Source organism: Hyla sarda, chromosome 3, assembly GCF_029499605.1.
Source record: "Hyla sarda isolate aHylSar1 chromosome 3, aHylSar1.hap1, whole genome shotgun sequence".
NCBI lineage: Eukaryota > Metazoa > Chordata > Amphibia > Anura > Hylidae > Hyla > Hyla sarda.
Genome location: NC_079191.1, coordinates 116,269,123 through 116,283,383, shown reverse-complemented (window position 1 = coordinate 116,283,383; position 14,261 = coordinate 116,269,123). Strand labels below are relative to the sequence as shown.

The following is a 14,261-nucleotide window of genomic DNA, read 5'->3' as shown; positions in this document are numbered from 1 at the left end:
AAAGATCTAAGAGAGGTAAAGACTATTCTCTGCAAAATGTTTTTTGCATGTAAATGCAAGAAAATAAAAGATGGCTACATGTACATTTTAAAATGGCGTGGCCATTTGGGTGAGGCTTTGGCAAGTTATATATTGTTCTGTGCAAAGCACCCAATATATTGGATTATTTTTTTTTTTATTTTTTTTTTTATTTTTTTTTATATTAATAAATGTTACCTTAAAGGAAACCCAGAAAACGGTTGTGAAATGGAATCTGAAGACTGAAAATATCCAAATTCTGTGCACGTCTGGTACATCCATTGTCTACCTAAAAGAGACAGGAGACTTAAATATATTGCTAGAAGACCATACTAACTGGATGGACATATGCAGCAGTGTAAAAGTCAGATGCATGAGAACGTTTCATCTTAGTGTATACTTGGCAGCGAATACTTCCTTTTAGCCCAACTAAAATAACATTAGTAATGACAACCACATGGCAGTTCACAAATACTGTAGTAAGACAAAACCGTGGATTCACTTTTCAGCTGTGTGCTACTACTTACAGCTAAATCTATCGAGGGAAAACCTGTAAGTTTTGATTCCTATGAGAAAATACATATCTGTGTATGTTCTACTTTAAGGGGTACTCCGGTGAAAACCTTTTTTCTTTTAAATCAACTGGTGGCAGAAAGTTAAACCTATTTGTAAATTACTTCTATTAAAAAATCTTAATCCTTCCTGTACTTATTAGCTGCTGAATACTACAGAGGAAATTATTTTCTTTTTGGAATGCTCTCTGATGACATCACGAGCACAGTTCTCTCTGCTGATGTTATAATAATAATAATAATGCTTTATTTATTGTTGTCCTCAGTGGGATTTGAACCCAAGTCCCCTGCACTGCAAGGCAGCAGTGCTAACCACTGAGCCACCATGCTGCCCTTAGCATACATCTGCTATACATCTGCTATGCACGGTTGCTAAAATGGACAGAGATGTCAGCAGAGAGCACTGTGCTTGTGATGTCATCAGTGTTCCAAAAAGAAAGGAATTTCCTCTGTAGCATTCAGCAGCTAATAAGTACTGGAAGGATTAAGATTTTTTAATAGAAGTAATTTACAAATATAAAAAAAATTGGGGTATGTGCAGCTCACAATATAAATTAATCGAGGCTAAATGGAAAGTATTTACACCAAAAAATACTAGTACAAAATAATATATAAGAGAAAAAGGGGGGGGTACCAAATGCCTCTAGACTAGTACCATAAACTGGTACATGATGATGGAATTACAGAAAAAAAAAAAAAAATCGGACTGTGCTTCACTTTAAATGATGTACAAATTTAATATAAAAAATATTACAAATGAGACATAAAATAAATAATGCAAATCTAATACATAAATGCCTCCTACCACAGGGCCCTTGTGGGGAGGTATGATATTTGAATACAAAGCATATATTAAAAATTTAAAAATATAGCATGTGAATTACGTTCTACCGCTATCCCAATATATTGCAAACCGACATAGTGTACTTTTGTGCGGTACACTCCGTTCTCATGTGATTTAGAACAGTTCACAAAGTGATATAGTTACCAACTCCTAAGGGTAGTTTTGGCTGGACGTCCGAGAAATGGATATGTGAGGGCTGTGTCCAGCGCTAGCGTGCGCATACGGTGACGGGCCCGGATGCCACAGGCCAAAAAAGGTCACCGGTCACGGAGTAATTTGCAGGCTCGATGGCAGATGTAATGGAGGCTGTATCCAGCGCTGGCATGCGCTTGCGGTGACGGGCCCGGTTGCCGCAGGCCGAAGAGAAGTCACCGGTCACGGAGTGGCTCCGGAGGTGGAGATGTACTCCGAGATAGATGGATCTTGCTCCGGAAACAAGGAAAGGAAAGCCTCGTGGAAAATCTCTCGGCGTCTGGTGGAATGGCGGATGAATTACAGCCAGGTGTAGAATCAGCAGATGATGGAGTTGTGTCGGAGGTAAGTAATGGCGATTTGTGGATTGCGGTGGTCATGCGGTAAATATTTCTTTCTCTAGACGCGTTTCAGGGTACTTTATACATGACCCTTTCCTCAGTAGAGATATCTTTAAAAGTGAAGCTCAAAGTCCTTTTATACATGTTACAGGTGTGTTTCTGTTTAGATCTTCCGCAAATAGCGGAATGGAACGGGAAACATGGGGTTGTTTCATCTTGATAAAGCAGTGTTCACATTTAGAATCAGTATATATGCGTTCTTATTTAAATATAGTATTATATATATTATAAACATTGGAATGGTACGTATAGCACACAGTAAGATGTACAGATAGAGTATATAATACTGAAATAGAGATATTGATCAAAAAAAATAATAAAAAGGAATAAAAAATAAAAAAAAATAAATAATAAATATGAAAATAAAAAATAAAAATAATAATAAAAATAAGGATGATAATAATATAAAAAAATAGAAGTAGAAATAAATGAAAATGAAAATAAGATTAAAAATAAAAATAAAATAAAGAAAAGCAAAAAATAAGTGCATAAGTAAAATAAAATGCTATAGATTTACATAAAAATAATTAGTGTACAGGAAGGTTGAAGGATGGCCAGTCACGCAGAACAAAAATAGAGTGGGTCCGACCCCTCCATGGGGGCCCCCCAAGTAGAAAAGGGGGCCTCCATGGGGAGAGCGAGACACACTCTACAGAAATCCAAAAAGTTCAAAATTCGAGTTCAGGCCATTCGGCTCTAGAGAATTAAATTCATAAATCTTCTGACTTTCAGCCTTAGACATTTTAACAATGAAGCTGCCTCCTCTCCAATCTTTCTTAATAGTTTGTAAGCCTGTGTAGAAGAAGGTAGTAATTTCTTTATTATGAAATTTTGCAAAATGGGCTGATAGAGGGTGTTTTAGGTTTCCATTTTTTATGTTTGTTAAGTGTTCAGCAATTCTAGTCTTTAATGGTCTTTTTGTTCTCCCAATGTATTGTTTCATACATCCACACTGTATCAAATATAGTACTCCACTTGTGTGGCACGAAATGTGTTCTTTAATGGTCCATTTAAAGTCAGTAGTACATGATGAAATTTCTGTCGTTTTTTTAGGGCCCTTCACTTTCATACAGTTGGGGCATATTCCACATCTAAAAAAGCCTTTTGTGTTTAGCCACGTCTCAGACATATTATGAATTTTTATGGGTGGTTTTATACTTGGTGCAATCGTTATCCCCAAATTGGGGGCCTTTTTATATACAATAGGGGCTCGGTCTGGCAGCAATCGTCCTATATCCTTATCTTGTTTAACCATATACCAGTGCTTATTGATGATTTGTTCAATTTTTTTATATTCATAATTATAAGGTAAAATTAATTTAATTGAATGTTCAGTGGGTATAGTGTCATTATCTTTTGGTGTAAAAAATGTGGTTCTATCTAGAAGTTTAACATGATTAAGGGACTGGGTTAAAAGTGTGTCCGGATAATTTTTGTCTTTGAAAAGGGAAGTCATATCTTCTGCTTCTTCCAAAAAAGTATTGTTCGATGTACAGTTACGTTTTAAACGGCGAAACTGTCCTTTAGGGATATTTGTAAGCCAACTAGACAGGTGGCAACTTGTATAGTCAATATAACTGTTTTTCGTAGTAGGTTTCTTATAAGTATTACAATTTAATCTAGTTTTATCCGGACTCACTTTGATCTCTAAGTCAAGAAAGGTGATAGATTGTGTGCTAATGTGTGAGGTAAAGTTGAGAAAGTGACTATTAGTGTTTAAATTGTTAATAAATAATTCTAAATCTGTGCAGGACCCATCCCAAATTAAAATAATATCATCGATATAACGTCTCCAGAGCACCAGATTTGCGCCAAGGTGGGGGGTGATGGTATCCTCTTCCCAAGATGCCATAAACAAATTAGCATAACTTGGCGCAAATCTGGTGCCCATCGCGGTACCGATTAACTGTAAAAAATAATCACCATTAAAGTAGAAATAATTGTGAGTAAGAATGAAATTAATAGCTATGAGGATAAATTCAATCTGTGGGGGTTTGTGATTGTGTTTGAGTAAAAATTTCTGAGTTGCTGCCAGACCTAAATTGTGACGTATATTTGTATAGAGAGATGATACATCCAGAGTGGCTAAAATATGATTATCAGACCAGTTAAATGATTCAATAATTTTGACAATTTGGGTGGTATCTTTAATATAAGATTTGGTACTTTGTACTATATCTTGTAAAAATTTGTCTACATATTGGGTCATAGACATAGACCCAATCCCAGATATGATAGGTCTACCCGGAGGGCTAATTAAGCTCTTATGTGTCTTGGGTAGACAATAAAAAACAGGAAGTCTCTCATGAGTGCTCAAGATGAATTTATATTCGTTATCATTGAGGATATCTTCCTCTAAAGCTTTTTTTTTTACAGATATTTAATAATTGGGCACTGTATTCTGCAGTGGGATCCTTTGTTAATTTTTTATATGTCGTACCATCACTCAACTGTCTTTGACATTCATTTATATAGTCTTTTGTATTTAAAATCACAATACCCCCCCCCCCCTTGTCGGCGGGACGTATTGTGATTTCATTATTGGCCTGTAGTTCTTGAATTGCTTTCTTTTCTGCAAAATTGATATTAGATTTTTGTTTGTGGCTGTATTTTAGTTGTCTAATATCTTTTTCTACTAGATTTTTAAAAGTCACAATATCTGGACCCATCATATTTTTGGGATAGAACCAAGATTGTGGTTTAAGATTCGTGAGTACAAATTCCGTAGGTTTGGATTCATATTGAAAAGGGTGTTTAATGAAGTATTTTTTTAAACAAATAGTTCTGATAAATTTTTCAAGACCGACATATGTGTCGAATTTTTTTAAAGGATAAGATGGAGCAAATTTTAAGCCCTTATTCAACAATTTAGTCTGGGCAGGAGTTAGAGTATGATTGCTTAAATTAATAATAACATTGTCTATTGGTGTGGATGTGTCTTTCCTATTTTCTGAGGTGGTTGTGATAGATTTTCTAGTTCTAAATTTTCTTCGTGTCCTCTTTTTTTGGGGGGGTTCGGTGTTGCAATTGGTTCTATGTGGTTTTTCCCAGGTATGGGATGCATCTCCACTGTTACTGTCTGTGTTCTCTGTGTTGGTCCTGTTGGTTGTGGTCGGTATGTTTGGTGCTGATTGTGTCTGTATGGAGATTGTGGGTATTTTCTCCACTTGGGGGAGTAGTGTTGTGTTTGATAAGTGTAATGAGATTGGTGATGGTTGGTATAAGGAGGATATTTCTTTCTGGTGTATGGAGAAGGGTTTTGTGTGTAATTGAGATTGGTCTGAGGGTGTTCTTCCCCAAAAAAATGTTTTTTCTCTGTCAAAGGGGCATATCTGTTCTGAGTATTGATATTGTAAGTGGTTACTTTCTCTGATGTGACTGATCTAGAAGGTTTAATCGTGGTTTGCCATGAGAGTTTTTTTGTTTTTCTACTGATAATTTCTTCTTCTAATCTATCCAATTTTTTGCATAAATATTCTTGTTGTTTAAGATATTCCGGGGATTGGTCATATTGGTCTAGTAGTATTTTGATTTGATTGATTTCATTGTCTTGGGTGACTATAAGTTCTTTTCTTCTTTCTATGACCAATCTGACCAGTCCCTTAGAATATTCTTTGAGAGTTTTATCCCATTTGGAATTAAACTGTTCACTTTCTAAGTCCCCCGCAGGGGTTTTGTTTAGATATAGACCTTTTGGGATATGGTCTCTCTCTAGTAGGTGGGACAAACTTTTGATTTCCCACTGATTTCTTAATCTGCGCGACAGGACATTCTCCAACCTTTTGAAATTTTGAATTGTCTGTAAATCTATACCTTCATCTGGTTTTATAGAATTTTTCAAAAGGTTGGAGAATGTCCTGTCGCGCAGAGATTACAAATATACAAATATATTACAAATATACGTCACAATTTAGGTCTGGCAGCAACTCAGAAATTTTTACTCAAACACAATCACAAACCCCCACAGATTGAATTTATCCTCATAGCTATTAATTTCATTCTTACTCACAATTATTTCTACTTTAATGGTGATTATTTTTTACAGTTAATCGGTACCGCGATGGGCACCAGATTTGCGCCAAGTTATGCTAATTTGTTTATGGCATCTTGGGAAGAGGATACCATCACCCCCCACCTTGGCGCAAATCTGGTGCTCTGGAGACGTTATATCGATGATATTATTTTAATTTGGGATGGGTCCTGCACAGATTTAGAATTATTTATTAACAATTTAAACACTAATAGTCACTTTCTCAACTTTACCTCACACATTAGCACACAATCTATCACCTTTCTTGACTTAGAGATCAAAGTGAGTCCGGATAAAACTAGATTAAATTGTAATACTTATAAGAAACCTACTACGAAAAACAGTTATATTGACTATACAAGTTGCCACCTGTCTAGTTGGCTTACAAATATCCCTAAAGGACAGTTTCGCCGTTTAAAACGTAACTGTACATCGAACAATACTTTTTTGGAAGAAGCAGAAGATATGACTTCCCTTTTCAAAGACAAAAATTATCCGGACACACTTTTAACCCAGTACCTTAATCATGTTAAACTTCTAGATAGAACCACATTTTTTACACCAAAAGATAATGACACTATACCCACTGAACATTCAATTAAATTAATTTTACCTTATAATTATGAATATAAAAAAATTGAACAAATCATCAATAAGCACTGGTATATGGTTAAACAAGATAAGGATATAGGACGATTGCTGCCAGACCGAGCCCCTATTGTATATAAAAAGGCCCCCAATTTGGGGATAACGATTGCACCAAGTATAAAACCACCCATAAAAATTCATAATATGTCTGAGACGTGGCTAAACACAAAAGGCTTTTTTAGATGTGGAATATGCACCAACTGTATGAAAGTGAAGGGCCCTAAAAAAACGACAGAAATTTCACCATGTACTACTGACTTTTAATGGACCATTAAAGAACACATTTCGTGCCACACAAGTGGAGTACTATATTTGATACAGTGTGGATGTATGAAACAATACATTGGGAGAACAAAAAGACCATTAAAGACTAGAATTGCTGAACACTTAACAAACATAAAAAATGGAAACCTAAAACACCCTCTATCAGCCCATTTTGCAAAATTTCATAATAAAGAAATTACTACCTTCTTCTACACAGGCTTACAAACTATTAAGAAAGATTGGAGAGGAGGCAGCTTCATTGTTAAAATGTCTAAGGCTGAAAGTCAGAAGATTTATGAATTTAATTCTCTAGAGCTGAATGGCCTGAACTCGAATTTTGAACTTTTTGGATTTCTGTAGAGTGTGTCCCGCTCTCCCCATGGAGGCCCCCTTTTCTACTTGGGGGCCCCCATGGAGGGGTCGGACCCACTCTATTTTTGTTCTGCGTGACTGGCCATCCTTCAACCTTCCTGTACGCTAATTATTTTTATGTAAATCTATAGCATTTTATTTTACTTATGCACTTATTTTTTGCTTTTCTTTATTTTATTTTTATTTTTAATCTTATTTTCATTTTCATTTATTTCTACTTCTATTTTTTTATATTATTATCATCCTTATTTTTATTATTATTTTTATTTTTTATTTTCATATTTATTATTATTATTTTTTTTTTTTTTTTTATTCCTTTTTATTATTTTTTTATTTTGATCAATATCTCTATTTCAGTATTATATACTCTATCTGTACATCTTACTGTGTGCTATACGTACCATTCCAATGTTTATAATATATATAATACTATATTTAAATAAGAACGCATATATACTGATTCTAAATGTGAACACTGCTTTATCAAGATGAAACAACCCCATGTTTCCCGTTCCATTCCGCTATTTGCGGAAGATCTAAACAGAAACACACCTGTAACATGTATAAAAGGACTTTGAGCTTCACTTTTAAAGATATCTCTACTGAGGAAAGGGTCATTTATAAAGTACCCTGAAACGCGTCTAGAGAAAGAAATATTTACCGCATGACCACCGCAATCCACAAATCGCCATTACTTACCTCCGACACAACTCCATCATCTGCTGATTCTACACCTGGCTGTAATTCATCCGCCATTCCACCAGACGCCGAGAGATTTTCCACGAGGCTTTCCTTTCCTTGTTTCCGGAGCAAGATCCATCTATCTCGGAGTACATCTCCACCTCCGGAGCCACTCCGTGACCGGTGACTTCTCTTCGGCCTGCGGCAACCGGGCCCGTCACCGCAAGCGCATGCCAGCGCTGGATACAGCCTCCATTACATCTGCCATCGAGCCTGCAAATTACTCCGTGACCGGTGACCTTTTTTGGCCTGTGGCATCCGGGCCCGTCACCGTATGCGCACGCTAGCGCTGGACACAGCCCTCACATATCCATTTCTCGGACGTCCAGCCAAAACTACCCTTAGGAGTTGGTAACTATATCACTTTGTGAACTGTTCTAAATCACATGAGAACGGAGTGTACCGCACAAAAGTACACTATGTCGGTTTGCAATATATTGGGATAGCGGTAGAACGTAATTCACATGCTATATTTTTAAATTTTTAATATATGCTTTGTATTCAAATATCATACCTCCCCACAAGGGCCCTGTGGTAGGAGGCATTTATGTATTAGATTTGCATTATTTATTTTATGTCTCATTTGTAATATTTTTTATATTAAATTTGTACATCATTTAAAGTGAAGCACAGTCCGATTTATTTTTTTTTTCTGTAATTCCATCATCATGTACCAGTTTATGGTATTAGTCTAGAGGCATTTGGTACCCCCCCCCCCTTTTTCTCTTATAATTTACAAATATGTTTAACTTTCTGCCACCAGTTGATTTAAAAGAAAAAAGGTTTTCACCGGAGTACCCCTTTAAGAGGAAAGTAAGTCATAGATGCATTCTAAAAGGGCAGAGTCTGTTACGAGCCGGGGTCCCATACAGGAGGTCACAGGTTTGCATTCCATTTTGACATGATGTTGGGCATATTTGTGCAATGGAGAGGCAAATCCTGATGTGAACAGACCATTTGTGTATTTCTTTGGCAAAAAATGGGCTTAGACTACCGTACATAAGAAGGAAAACCTTTATAATTTTTTTTTTTTTTTTTTTAAATGACATAATTCCATAAGAGAAAATAAATACAAAAAGGAAACATAGCCCCCAGATACAGCTGTGTTAGTGAGCCCTTGTGCTCCTAATAGTCATAGGCTGAGGATATGGATGTTCAGAACTGTGTGTACATGCTCCTCGGTCAATTCCAAACTGAACAATTGTAGTATTGTTGCATGTGTTTCGATTTATGGTCTTGTTTTGATAAGTTAATCTTTGTTTTATCGTCATGCGTCCCTGATTACTGGCATGGTTTTAACCCCTTAAGGACTGAGCCCTTTTTCACTTTAAGGACTCAGCCATTTTTTGCAATTCTGACCACTGTCACTTTAAACATTAATAACTCTGGAATGCTTTTAGTTATCAATCAATGATTCCGAGATTGTTTTTTCGTGACATATTCTACTTTAACATAGTGGTAAAATTTTGTGGTAACTTGCATCCTTTCTTGGTGAAAAATCCCAAAATTTGATGAAAAATTTGAAAATTTAGCATTTTTCTAACTTTGAAGCTCTCTGCTTGTAAGGAAAATGGATATTCAAAATAAAAAAATTTTATTCACATATACAATATGTCTACTTTATGTTTGCATCATAAAATTGAGGAGTTTTTACTTTTGGAAGACACCAGAGGGCTTCAAAGTTCAGCAGCAATTTTCCACAAAATTTTGAAACTGGCTTTTTTTCAGGGACCAGTTCAGGTTTGAAGTGGATTTGAAGGGTCTTCATATTAGAAATGCCCCATAAAAGACCCCATTATAAAAACTGCACCCCCCAAAGTATTCAAAATGACATTCAGTCAGCATTTTAACCCTTTAGGTGTTTCACAGGAATAGCAGCAAAGTGAAGGAGAAAATTCACAATCTTCATTTTTTACACTCGCATGTTTTTGTAGACCCAATTTTTGAATTTTTGCAAGGGGTAAAAAGGAGAAAATGTTTACTTGTATTTGAAACCCAATTTTTCTCGAGTAAGCACATACCTCATTTGTCTATGTTTATTGTTCGGCGGGCGCAGTAGAGGGCTCAGAAGGGAAGGAGCAACAAATGGTTTTTGGGGGGCATGTCACATTTAGGAAGCCCCTATGGTGCCAGAACAGCAAAAAAAAAAAAAAACACATGGCATACCATTTTGGAAACTAGACCACTCAGGGAACATAACAAGGGGAAAAGTAAACCTTAATACCCCACAGGTGATTGACGATTTTTGCATATGTAAAAAAAAAAAAAAATAAAAATAAAAATTCCCTAAAATGCTTGGTTTCCCAAAAGTTTTACATTTTTAAAAAGGGTAATAGCAGAAAAAAAAAAAAAAAAAATTTGAAGCCCAATTTCTCCAGATTCAGAAAACACCCCATATGGGGGTGAAAAGTGCTCTGCTGGCGCACTACAGGTCTCAGAAGAGAAGGAGTCACATTTGGCTTTTTGAAAGCAAATTTTGCTCTGGGGGCATGCCGCATTTAGGAAGCCCCTATGGTGCCAGAACAGCAAAAAAAAAATAAAAATAAACACATGGCATACCATTTTGGAAACTAGACCCCTCAGGGAAGGTAACAAGGGGTTAAGTGAACCTTAATACCCCACAGGTGTTTCACGACTTTTGCATATGTAAAAAAAAATAATAATTTTTTTTTACCTAAAATGCCTCTTTTCCAAAAAATTTTACATTTTTAAAAAGGGTAAAAGCAGAAAATACCACCCAAAATTTGTAACACAATTTCTCCCGAGTACGGCGATACCCCATATGTGGCCCTAAACTGTTGCCTTGAAATACGACAGGGCTCCAAAGTGAGAGCGCCATGCGCATTTGAGGCCTAAATTAGGGACTTGCATAGGGGTGGACATAGGGGTATTCTACGCCAGTGATTCCCAAACAGGGTGCCTCCAGCTGTTGTAAAACTCCCAGCATGCCTAGACAGTCAGTGGCTATCTGGCAATACTGGGAGTAGTTTTGCAACAGCTGGAGGCTCCGTTTTGGAAATAGTGGCGTACCAGACGTTTTTAATTTTTTATTGGGGAGGGGGACTGTGTAGGGGTATGTGTATATGTAGTGTTTTTTACTTTTTATTTTATTGTGTGTTAGTGTAGTGTAGTGTTTTTAGGGTACAGTCGCACGGGCGGGGGTTCACAGCAGTTTCTCGCTGGCAGTTTGAGCTGCGGCAGAAAATTTCCGAAGCTCAAACTTGCAGCTGGATACTTACTGTAATCCTCCCCCCATGTGAGTGTACCCTGTACGTTCACATTGGGGGGGGGGGGGGGGGGGGACATCCAGCTGTTGCAAAACTACAACTCCCAGCATGTACGGTCTATCAGTGCATGCTGGGAGTTGTAGTTTTGCAACAGCTGGAGGCACACTGGTTGTGAAACACCGAGTTTGGTAACAAACTCAGTGTTTTGCAACCAGTGTGCCTTCAGCTGTTGCAAAAGCTACAACCCCCAGCATGTACGGACAGCGGAAGGGCATGCTGGGTCTTGTAGTTATGCAACAGCTGGAGACACACTGGTTTGCTACATAACTCAGTGTGCCTTCAGCTGTTGCAAAACTACAACTCCCAGCAGTCACCGACAGCCAACGGGCATGCTGGGAGTTGTAGTTATGCAACCAACAGATGCACTACTACAACTTCCAGCATGCACTTTAGCTGTTTGTGCAAGCTGGGAGTTGTAGTTACACAACAGAAGAAGGTACACTTTTCCATAGAAAAAATGTGCCTCCAGCTGTTGCAAAACTACAAGTCCCAGCATGCCCATAAGGGCATGCTGGGAGTTGTGGTGGTCTGCCTCCTGCTGTTGCATAACTACAGCTCCCAGCATGCCCTTTTTGCATGCTGGGAGCTGTTGCTAAGCAACAGCAGGAGGCTGTCACTCACCTTCAACGATCCAGCCGCATCACATCAGTACCTCGTCTCGCCGCCGCGGCCGTCGCTCCTGGGGCCCCGATCCCAACATTGACGCCGGGGATCGGGGTCCCCAGCACCCGGGGTGCACGTCCCACACCCGCTCACGTCCTCCGGAAGAGGGGCGGAGCGGGTTGCGGGAGTGACACCCGCAGCAGGCGCCCCGATTGGTCACCTCACCCCTGCCGGAGTGCCAGACCAGTGCAATCTTTAGTAAGCCGGCTAGCAAACGAGGTCCCCAGCGCTGAAGTCTGCTGCATGCCCACGGAGCCCACGGTACGCAACATCTATTTGCGCCCCCCTGCCAATGGGGCTGCTAAGGGAGACGTATCAACCAGTGCCCCCCTTCACCATATTGGGGCATACGAGGAACACAAGGCTGTGATCCATCCACAAAAAAAACCATCAAGCCAGAAGCAGTGGTGAGAGATACTCTGTATCATTCATTCATTTTTGATCACTGACTTTTTGTTACATTTGACTTTATGTTACAAAATTATTCTGCCACAAAACCAAATATCCATCTACACCTTTTGCGGATTTTATTATTTTTTTATCTGCAGATTCATGGACTCATTGGAACACTAATTTATTTTTATCTCTATTTTTTATATTTTATTTTGGATATCTCACTAGGGCCCAGTGAGATTTTCATAAGATAGTGCCAGTGTAATGTGTTATTGTTTTATATGTTTATATTTTATAATCTGAATTAAAAAACTATTTCTGAGTAACGCTGTTATAATCTATCATTTACAAATCTGTTAAACTTTCTGGCACCAGTTGATTTAAAAAAAAAATTTAATTAAAAAAAAAGTTTTCCAGTGGAGTACCCCTTTAAAAGCGCTGAACACTTGTTACTTGTTAAACAGGCCACACATTGGAGTAGGGATTAACATGTAAAATCCAGGCACACTTTTGTGAGTCTACTCATAACAGGGAATGTACAGACACAGTCGGTGGGGAAAAGAAAAATTTGGGCCATAAGAATATCAGAAATCTACTATATCTTTTACAGCTTTCCACGGAATTGTAGAGATTCATATTGCAAAAGGACTATTTATACTTTGCTAGTTTTCCAAAATGGAGGGTAGACTGTCCCACTGCTTACCTCCTGATGAAGCTGACCCTTCCCAGCGGATGTCACTCATGTCTTGCAGAAATTGATGGTAACTTGCTTCAATGCACTTTTCCTCTCGGGCTTTCAGAATGCTCCGGATAACTTCCGCATATCTGTCATATGGAGAACCAATTGATTCATTGGACATAATGTCACACACCACCTGGATAGTCTTATTTCCGCCCTTTACACCCTTTAAAATGGAAACAAAATATGTACAAATCTATCATGGTATGCATGAACAATTTTAAATCAAACATTCATTAATCTATGGCTATCCAGCTGTTGCAGAACTACAACTCCCTGCATGCCTTAGGCCATCAGGGAAACCTGGGAATTGTAGTCATGAGATGAGAGCCAAGAAGACGGAGGTTTAAGATATCACATCCAGACATGATCACAATTAGATACATCAAAGTGACATTTAGTTAGGGAACAATGATGATACATGGACTAGGATTTACAGTTTTGGTGAAAAACACATACGGTAGTAGCATTAAAGCAGTTTCTGAGGCAAGCGCCAATGATCTTTTTATATCCAGGCCAACAATCACAACACCATAATAACAGCAACATAGGATTGTGAGGGCAGTTAAAGTGGTCCTCAGGTGGAAAACAAATTTTTTTTTGTTTAAATCAACTGGTGCCAGAAAGTTAAACAGATTTTTTAAATTACTAATTTTTTTTTTTATCCTTTCAGTATTTATCTGCTGCTGTATACTCCACAGGAAGTTTGATTTATTTATTTTCTGACCACAGTGCTATTTGCTGACACCTCTGTCCATGTCAGGTACTGTCCAGAGCAGGAGCAAATCCCCATAGCAAACCTATCCTGCTTTGGACAGAGGTGTCAGCAGAGAGCAAAGAAATTCAAAGAGAAAAAAGAACTTCCTGTGGAGCATACAGCAGCTGATAAGTACTGGAATGATTAAGATTTTTAAATAGCAATTTACAAAACTGTTTCACTTTCTGGCACCAGTTGATTTAAAAAAAAAAAAAAAAAATTATTATATGTCCTCTGTTTCTCCCCCCCCCCCGTGTGTTATTTACTAAGATGTCGAATGGTGTCCTTTTTTTGGGGCACACAGGATTTTTTACTCCTCAACGGAAAGGACAAAAAACAT

The 14,261-nt window shown here is 37.8% G+C and overlaps 1 protein-coding gene across 3 annotated transcripts in view; it reads right to left on the bottom strand.

Annotated features, from left to right (window-relative positions):
- LOC130361648 (putative serine protease K12H4.7) overlaps positions 1–14,261 on the bottom strand; it is an 87,466-nt gene that overhangs the window by 16,832 nt on the left and 56,373 nt on the right. For all 3 annotated transcript variants that reach the window (XM_056564891.1, XM_056564889.1, XM_056564892.1), the window contains exons 6-7: positions 13,129–13,330; positions 217–307 (exon numbers count right to left, since the gene is read on the bottom strand). In XM_056564891.1, the coding sequence (XP_056420866.1) occupies positions 217–307; positions 13,129–13,330 (293 nt within the window). The remainder of the gene's footprint in view (positions 1–216; positions 308–13,128; positions 13,331–14,261) is intronic.